Here is a 10,000-nt window from a genome sequence, read left to right as displayed (position 1 = left end):
TCACACGCGAGGAACGAGATCGTTTGCCACCGAAAGCCTTCCAGGAAGCGCGCTGGGAAAGTAAACACTGGGCACGCTGGGGTTGTTCTCCGTTCGTGCTGGTACTCGTGCTCGTGCCGGCGTTAATACGGTAATTCTGCTCTTCCTAATAACTTCCAGGAAAGAGAATCTCGTGTATCCTCGACAGCAGCCGACCGAGCAGTGATAAAGTCGCTAACGAACTGGATAGGATATTCGTGGGCAAGGATTTAATGCTTAAATAGTACAGCGAATACAGCGAAGGATGGACCGAATTGTAGCATTAAAACCCGTTTGGAATAATGAAGCAACATTCAGACGCAGCATCTCGTTAGGGTACAGACAGTCGACACCCAGTGTCCATCACGACGGCCTTAACTCCCGTTATTTGCTCAATTTATCTGGACAGTTTCTTCCCGAAAGCAAGCGCTATCCCGGTGCAGGAATGCAGTGCAAGTCTATCTAGCCATCTAGTGGAGCTAAGTCCACACAGTCCAGGGAGAGCGAGAAACTATCTCGAATAGCAGCAAATCCTGTTAAGCCGCTGCCTGTGTACCTCTTCAACTACTGCCTGGGGTACTAAAAGTCGCCCTATAAATGATTACACCAACCATTCCACAACCGTCAGTCAGTCGGTGACACCAGCTTTCGCGGGAACTAGAGACACGAGACACTACGGCTAAGGTGGTGGTCTAGGTGCTTCCGAGTCGCCATTAAGCAGTTAAACAAAAAACATTGAAAATGGTCCTCGGCAAGACAATAAGCAGCCGTTTAGTGCTGCTAGTGATACTGTGCCTAAGCGTGACTGTGACAACGGCCCAGCAATGGCTACGTTCGCTGATCGACAGCTCGAACGGGACGATCGACATCAAATCGTTTCCGGGCGAGCAGTGCCTGCGCGTTTGTGATAGCACCCAGCCTCGCATCTGTTACTTCTCCTGGACCATGGAGCACTATCACGTGATGGGACCGTAAGTTTCTGTTTGCTCAAAAGGATATTAGCCCCTGTTGTGTACGTTGTGTAGCGCGCTGTGTTCTGGCGCAACGCAGCTTGCAGTGTCGTGAAAGAGATTCTGTTTGCCTCGTCATTCAGCCGTTGACTCGTTGACGTCACCGGTATCTTTGTTTGGTATCTTTCGTTCCATCAGCGAGTGTGATAAGTTGGCTCTCTTTGTTTTTGATGGATTGTGTATTCTCTCTGCAATCGGATCGGATAACACGGCAGATTAGGAACGAGACTTCCATGCCATTCCCCGGGTGGACGACAGCATGCCAACGATTGGAAGTGCGATCTGGTGCAAGTGGATTTGAAGTGCGCTAATCGGGCGGTTGCACTACAGTCTTGCGAGTTGACTGTTGAAGCTATTTTAAATCCTTAAGTGCAGCCTATATGACATCAACGGATAGCACGGCAAGCACTTGAGCCAGTCGTTCGAAGCAGTTCCAGCATCAAGCTTCGCACCAAGTTAATCGATCATTTGCGTGCACTTGGTGGTTGAAGTACGTGACGTTGACGCGAGTTGTAAGAGTCGATAAGAGACCTCGTAAAATGAAATATAAACGGAAGTCGCACTTCTAGTGTTTAGCCGGCTTAGCGCGTAGAATGCGGCCGTTATTACAGCCCATTCATTGCACGCTTCCCCTCTCTTTTCTCTCTATCTTTCCAGCGCATGCCGTGCATGTTCCAAAGGAAATCCTCAGGATTGCTTTCATCCTGCTTGCCTCACTGCCGATGGTGTGGAGCGCGGAGTGATGAGCCTCAATCGGCAGATTCCTGGTCCGATGATTAGCGTGTGCAAGGATGATTTGATCGTGGTCGACATCACGAACGCTATGGCCGGGACGTCCGCCACCATCCACTGGCATGGTCTGCATCAGCGAGCTACGCCGCACATGGATGGAGTTCCGTTCATAACGCAGTGTCCGATTCAGTTCGGTAATACGTTCCGTTATGCGTATCTAGCAACGGAAGCCGGCACCCAGTTCTATCACTCCCATTCGGGGCACCACAAGGTTAACGGACACTACGGGGCACTGATCATACGGGAACCGAAGCGAACCGATCCCAACTCCGGGCTGTACGATTACGATAGCTCCACGCACGTCATTGTGGGTTCGGATTGGATGCACGTGGATGGAGAAATGTTTATGCCCGGGCTACCATCGTCGGGCGGTATACTACCGGTCAATCTGCTCATCAACGGACGCGGTACCTTCAAGGAGACAAAAGACAGTCCGCGCACCAACGTCCCGATGGAGGTGTTCTACGTCCAGCGTGGCAAACGGTTCAGATTTCGCTTCATAAATGCGGCGAGCCATGTGTGTCCATTGCAGCTGCAGATCGAAGATCACACGATGGAGATCATTGCTAGTGACTCGTTCCATCTGCAGCCACACAAGGTAGACACACTCGTTACGACGTCCGGTGAGCGGTATGATTTCGTTCTGCACGCAAATGGAGTTAAAGGTAGGTTGTGAAGCCATCGGACCAAGGATCTCGATCATCAACTTATGGACTTTGGTTTTGCTTTCTATCACCGCCAGATACTTACTGGGTACGACTGAGGGCGTTGGGTTCGTGCGATCAGCTGCAACTGGAGCAGTTCGCTGTGCTCAGCTACAAGCAAGATCAAAAGGAGAAACTGGCGTTCCCACCGGAGGAACCTCCATCCTTCGATAAACCGTTCGCCGGTGCTCGCACCGCAAATCATCCGAATGCGACCTGTGGGCAGCCTGCCTTTGGTGATTACTGCATCACAGACTTCCAGGCGTACGATACGGATGAATCGATCATTAATGGAGAACCGAAGCACATCTTTACACTGGGTTTCTCGAACTATCTCGTCAGCTTTCACCACATGTTCGAGACGCACTCCTATGAACACTTTATGAGTGAGTATCTGTTTCCTTTAAATCCATATTTCTTGGCATTCTCGAACCAGCACTAAGCTGTTACCACTCCTCCTTCACAAAAACAGACATTCACGATGAGCTGATGCTACAGGGAGCGATCAACGATCTCAGTTTAGCGTATCCACCCTTCCCGTTGCTCACACAACCGGAAGAGATCGACGAGAGCATGTTCTGCACGAACGAAACTCGTCCGGCGCGTTGTGCCGATCGGCAACTGTGCACCTGTACCCATCGGCTAAAGATCGAGCTGGGTGATCTGGTAGAGCTGTACATTCTTGATCTCACGGGCATGATCGATGACCTGAATCATCCGTTCCATCTGCACGGCTACCAAATGTACGTCATGGAACTGGGCCAGGATCGCCGGGTACCGGTGACGTATGAGATCGCGCGTGAGCTCGCGAAACGACGGTTAACGGCCCGAAGTACGACACCGTTGCCGCCCAGAAAGGACACGGTTTCGATACCGAGCCGCGGGTACGCTCGTGTGCGCTTCCGTGCCGACAATCCCGGGTTCTGGCTGATGCACTGTCACTTCGAGTGGCACACAGCCGTCGGTATGGCGCTGGTGCTGCAGGTGGGCAATACGGATCAGATGGTGAAGCCTCCAAGCAATTTCCCGAAATGTAACAACTATACACCGAAGGTGGATGATCTTTTAAACGGTCATATTTAGAGTAGGTAAAGCGAGAGGGTACGAGGGCGACATAAGCATTTAATTATTTATTTATTCTAGTTGTATTAGGGTGTTCTCACAAACTGTGTCAACGCAATGAAGGGAAAGGCCTTACCACGAAAAATGATAATCTAAATTAAACGGAAATGAAGTATAGCCGCAGTTTTTTATCCAAATAAATGTGTCAAACTACTGAGCATCACGAAGACGATACTCACATCTATTTAAGTCTTTAAGGATTAAGTCTTGTAATTTATGACAGCAGCGTCGTCAGTAGCAACAACCGCAACAATAGGTCAAGGCGCTGTGCTATGAGATCCATTGAGCGAGTGGTGCCGTTCAATGTTGGTCCAGGACCACGATCAAAATTTGCCAACGGTCTCTTTTCCTCTTACTCATAGTGCGAATGAACGCATCTGCACTGCATCTGTAGGTTATCAAACACGCTAACGATAATCATTGCATGCGCATGGCCATAGGTTCTGCTGCGGTGATTCGTCAAGGTCGGACAAATGATCGGCAACAAGACGGGCCGGGAATTCATCAGACACATAAAATGGAGTTCCTATCTCTCTCTCTCTCTGATTCTTATCATGGCTGGCTGGTACACTTGCACGAAGGTTTGATAAAAATAAAAAAAGTACTTGATGCAAGTGTTCAACGACATGAATCGTAAGTTGCTGGAGCTTAAGATCGAACTGAACGAGCATCGCGAAGAGGTGGAGCGTAACCGGGCGACCAGCGAGAAGACAATCGTTGATTTCCTGTGGGCTCTCAGAAGTCGTGTGCGAATCATGATCGGCTGCGTGAGCAACTCTTCGACCACATCTCGAAGCAGAACCTTTCATCATGCAAAACCCTGGAACAGACGTTGCTTTCCTTCAAATCACACAATCCGGATTGTGTCACCACCACAGCAACACCGTCAACAACGACTACAACGCAAGCTACGGTAACCGAGCCACCAATTTACGCTTCGTGCAAGGATGCGCCAGCATACATTTCGGGAGTGTACCTAACCCGCGCAAGCAACGCTAGTGCGCCGTTTAAAGTCTATTACAAGATATTGCAGTTGGATTGTAGTGCAACATCGGTTCAACGGCTCGGTTGATTTTTTTCCGGAACTGGCCGACTACCGAGAAGGCTTTGGACAGTTGGACAGTGAATTTTAGCTCGGGCTGAAGCACATTCACCAACTGACGACCGCTCGGAGTCATGAGTTGATGGTAGAAATTAAGGACTTTAACGGCAATTCAGGGTATGCGCGCTACAGTGCATTTCGAATAGGCAGTCAGAGGGAGAAGTACATCCTCAAACAAGTGGGATCGCATAGTGGCACTGCAGGAGACTCGCTGCTAGGGCACAAGGGAAAGAAGTTCCGCACGAAGGATAATGATGGGAGCCCCGCTGCTCATTATGCTGTTAAGTACGAAGGCCCCTGCTGGCACGTATATACCTTAACGAATTTGAACGGACGTTACATGAATACTACTGATGGAAGCTCGAGGATTGAGCTTCAGCAGGATGATGATCCGTCAATTATAAAACTCTCCTGGCACTATTCGTAATTCGTTGGTAAACTATCGAAAAACAATGTTCACTGAAAATTATTTGAATAAAGAGGCACGACAAAGTTGTTTTTCAGAACAAGCATTTTTCTATAGAATGGTTGATTGTTGAGGGAAAAATCCGAAAAACATTTGCAACTCCTAGTTTATTAACCGAGCAAGCCCGCGATGTGGCGATGGGTGGTGAAGGAAATGTTCTACCCCTCTTTTTTTTGTTATTCGTTAATAAACATACGGCTCGTCCGTCATTATACATGTAAAAAAAACTCCTAGTTTCCTTAAAGCTGCTTTTTGGATGGGTTAGTGTATTGATTATGTTTTTCACAGGAAACCAAAGGTGATTAGAAGATGAGCGAAAGTCGGATGTCGAATCGTATCCTGATGCCATGGTCCGTCGTCTTCGTTTTGCGCACTCGTCCAAGCCTTTGCCTATGGCAGCCGCTTTGACACTATCCGCTATCCTATGGTATCGTGTAGCAAGAACCGGCGTTCAATACCGGGAGACATCAGCACACGAATCATCAACTACAGGACTGAAGACAACAGGTCCTTAGTGCGTTTTTCGGCGATAGTAATATTCAGTCAGAATGATGCGTTAAACATTTCGTAACGCCAGGTGAGCCTGTACACTTAAGCAATATTGAGTTAATGGTAAACTATACAATTTCCAATCGGTAATGAACAATCATTATAAATGCTATCCAGGGAATGGACCATGGTTGATAATCATGTTTCAACGTACAATAACCACACCGATCATACAATTTTCATTCATTCATTAATGATTTTTCATTGCGTAACGTGCTGAAAAATGATCGCTATCACAACAAAAAAACATTATAATAAAAAAAGTTAGCCATCACTGGCATTCTTTTCGCTGCTGAACAATCGACTGCCATTAAAGCTTGGTTATCAGCAGCACGACTACATTTACAAATTTACCATACTTGATCATGACAACTTGATTCGATGTGTCCAAAACGATTCTATCAAACTGTCTGCAAAAATTGCGTTCTTTCTGAGAATAAACATGTTTTCGTCCCCACCACTCTCTTTTTTATACATTTTCATACGAAATCTTTTTAAAATGGTTGAGGGTTGAAAGTTGAACTTTGCAAACCTTGCCCCAAACTTTGAAGAGTTAGGGCGATTGTATTTCATAATCTTGCAAAGTAAATAAATGATAACAAGCAATCAACCAGTTTGCGAAGATGGTACACATACCACCACGAATCATGCGGATTAAATTTGAATCTCAGACGCTGTCCGCTTCAGTTGCAAATTTTATTTACAATGGGCCACATCACTGGACTAACAATCATTGCGTGCGTGGTGCTGCTGACACTTTGCACTTGCGGGGCAAATTCTGCTTCTACGCATCAGAGAAACGAAGAATCAATGCTTGACGCAGCAGAGCCAATTAATCACATTGATCCCTCAGCTGTGGAATATGGATCGCATGTAAATGTTCGAGTAGTTCGGGTAAGTCTAAACGGTCACGAAATTAGTTTGGAAGTAACGTGCTTGTTTAGTTTGTCAACTCTAAGTTAACTGAGTATATGTAATTCAATTTCAGAAAATTGGTCATGTCGGAAGAGCGTGTCCCTTTGGCTATTATCGGGATAAGTCTGGAGCATGTAAATGGAAGGGATCTTCGTACAAATAAAAACCACTCTATGTGAATAACGATCAGGGGATCATTAAACTTAATATAAACCGTATAACCACAGTGATTGTCATTGCGTTATTTGTATCTAGACCACGATAAATAATAAAAAGGCAACGAGATTTGCAAGAAAATGTAAGTCATTGAACATTTTTACCATTTGTAGCGTAAGAAAATCCGATTAAAAAAAATCATTCTCTTTTTTTCTACTCTCGGTTTTTATGGTGCATTATTGTATTCTTTCGATCAATAGGGAAGGCATTCATTAATATAAATTTTAATTACCTACTAATGGAATTTCAGATGACGTTTTACACTGTCATGTATGTCTCCGAAATATGGGACGTAAAAATCTCTTCTTTTATCTTTTAATTTTCAAACAATCTGTTCACAAAACTATGACAAATTTGGTACTTCAATGTTATGTCCCTTCGCTATACGATCTTTTAAAATATTTCAAATCATCATCATCATACGTATCAGTTAATAATTATGCTACGCATATTGTTGCCAGCATTCTTTTCGCAAACCTCAACTGAAAAACGTAGGAATTCTGCTGAAGGTTATCAGCACGCCTTTCGTACGAGCAACGGCATGAGGTTACCAGACTTGTGGTAGACGAAGCAGATTATTATTATAATCAGTTTCCCCGATCCACTTCCTGGAAGTGTGTCTAGGGCGATCCTAATGTTGTCCAGAGTCCATGCTGTCCATGGTATCGTATTTGTTGTATATTATGCCAGTTAATGGCTTTTACCAAATTAATCCGATAGAGAACTGCTTTTTTATTGGAGAATATTAAATACACTGTAGGAGAAAATTTAATTTACAAACAATTTTTACTTACAGACGCGTTCGTAAAGTTAGTAATTGTTTTGAGACAATAAGAAATACCGAGTATAAATAAATGATGTTACATTATAAAACAGATGCAAACGTAATTCAAAACAAGAGTACTTAGCATATGCCAAGATAGACGCGCCTTGAGTGTTTAAAAGATCAAGTACTGCCAAGAGCTATTGGTCGCCTTCTAACCTTCCAAGCAGATAAGGATGTCTGAAATCTACAAAAAAAAGCAAGATGAAGTAGATGCGATGCAAATTATGAAACTGCTGATGCATGCGGAAGGAGGGGTTTGTTGAATACTAATGTATAAGCCCTCCAGCAAGGGTACTTCGGGACCTATTAACAACAACAAAAAAGATGCACCTTCCAGAAGCCAAGTTTGCATTTTATTTCGATTCCAGCTAAAGCACAACATGCATAACCGTTTACAGCTCGTTCAAAACGATTTCAAGTGCTTATCGAGACGATATCGAGACCGAGACCCATCCTTGAACCCGAACCCGCAAGACCCTTGGAGACCCTTTTCCACTTGCTTCGGCAATCAGGGCAGCGAGGCGCGACCACCAAGTCCCCAGAAGGAGGGAGCCCAAGTTAGGGTTCGGTGAAGCCGGAAGCGATTATCCTTTACGCTGATACCGCAAGCAATCAGAGCATTCGCCGTGTAACGCATTGTGAACTAACCTTTGGAAAGGTTGATAGGGTCGAGACATCTCATAAAATCTGTTCAAACGAGACACAACAGGCCCCCCACCCCCTGTTCGGACGAAGCTCTTGAGAAACGCAGCACATGAACGGTTCCACGGTCGTCTCTATCTCCCCCAGTGACTTCTGCTGCTTGCAGCTTTGGTTGCAACCCCATACCAAGTCACTCCTAAGGACTCTTTTGCGAGCAAGCAGCCAGCCAAACGTGCCAAGCCAGCTAGCTAGCCAGAAGTGGTGACAATGTGAGATGATTGCGAAGAAAAGGTCTATTCATCTGGGCACGCGCCGGTCGGCATCGGTGGTACATTAGGTGGTTCTCCGTCGGTCGGTAAGGAGGTTTTAAATTTCAATTACAATGCACTTGGCTTGGCTTCGCCTAGCGTGTCGGAGATCGCGCGATAGCAATGCGCTTCCAGTTCGTTGCACAATCAGCGACCAGCACCGCCCTGTGGCACCGGTAAATCGTTTAGCACCCCTACTGAACGCTCCTGGTACTCGCGTCCACCAACAAGCTCAAGCGGCAGCAGCAGGAACCGGAAGCGCTTATCTCCGCCTGTCGGCTAACGGTATAACGGTGTACACATGTGTGCCGCCACTTCCTTCAACCGAAGAGGACACTAAGAGGATTTTGCGCCAAACTCATCCCGCTAGTGAAAGCGTGCTGCTGCTGTGTCGCTGTAATGGATGTAACCGATTACGATGAAAGAGAACGAACAGTTCTTTAAGGGCATGCAATGTGCTTGAATGGCACTAATGGCTTGTGCCGTGTTGAGCAACAATATGTGTCGTCTACCTACAAGGCGACACTAGTAACTCGCACGAATAATGATTTCATATTCAATGCGCTCACTACTGCTTGGTTTATTTCATGTGCAAAATGCCTTTCAAACGACGGTTTATCTAAGGAGAATAACAAGGAACAAGTTTCTGTATAATTTTGAATACTTAAAGACCATCTTGAAGTACATTGAAGCATTTCTTTGCGAATATTTCTTTTAATACTCTGTTCTTAATGTGACTGGCCGCTAACACTAGTAAAAACTGTGAAAACCTGGTTAAAAAACTCAATTTCCATTTTGTTTACTTCCTCAGCTTTACATTTTCCGGGCCCTTTTTAAGGATTGAAATGAGTGCCGGGAGAATAACTAAGAAAAAAGCCCTATAGGAAGTATAAGACGAAATCCAGCATAATGAATGATAACCTCAAAAGGTTTCGAAACAGGAGCAGCGAATAGTCTGTTTCTGGGTAACCTTCTTTTGAAACGCTCGTTACTATCTACTTCAATGGGCAGCACGTTTCATTACTCCTCACACACCAGATGGCCACTGTTTCAAAGGTATGATGGAAGTTTTTGAAACAAAAAAACACTTTTTTTCCTTTAAAGTAGTTTGCAATTAGAAACGATTGAGGGAAAGAGCTGTCGGTCAATCTTTCGTAGGCAAAAAGGAAGCAGTCTGGATTGCTATTTCTGCCAACGAGCGAACCGACGATGATGACGAAGTCGAACTTGATCCGGTAAGCGCTCGCCTGCAGCACCGCAGCCACGCCAGTAAGTGCCAAAGGTTAACCACATTGAATTACAAGCCATTTGGAACATATGCGGTCACCGT

The 10,000-nt window shown here is 45.6% G+C and overlaps 1 protein-coding gene and 1 pseudogene across 2 annotated transcripts; both read left to right on the top strand.

Moving 5' to 3' along the window:
• Positions 1-642: 642 nt before the first annotated feature.
• LOC126571803 (uncharacterized) lies at positions 643-3,804 on the top strand. Of its 2 annotated transcripts, XM_050230630.1 has the most exons (5): positions 643-989; positions 1,686-2,485; positions 2,563-2,910; positions 2,997-3,608; positions 3,668-3,804. In XM_050230630.1, the coding sequence occupies exons 1-4, from the start codon at positions 760-762 to the stop codon at positions 3,605-3,607; spliced, it is 1,989 nt and encodes a 662-aa protein (XP_050086587.1). In that variant the 5' UTR covers positions 643-759; the 3' UTR covers position 3,608; positions 3,668-3,804. The 2 variants fall into 2 exon arrangements, with proteins under 2 accessions (XP_050086587.1, XP_050086586.1); XM_050230629.1 differs by having other exon boundaries at positions 2,997-3,804.
• A 468-nt stretch (positions 3,805-4,272) lies between these two features.
• Positions 4,273-5,175, top strand: LOC126575942 (microfibril-associated glycoprotein 4-like; annotated as a pseudogene).
• The last annotated feature ends 4,825 nt before the right edge of the window (positions 5,176-10,000 follow it).

Source organism: Anopheles aquasalis, chromosome 2, assembly GCF_943734665.1.
Source record: "Anopheles aquasalis chromosome 2, idAnoAquaMG_Q_19, whole genome shotgun sequence".
Taxonomy (NCBI): Eukaryota; Metazoa; Arthropoda; class Insecta; order Diptera; family Culicidae; genus Anopheles; species Anopheles aquasalis.
Note: the sequence above shows the minus strand (reverse complement) of the source record. Positions and strands in the feature narration are given on the sequence as shown.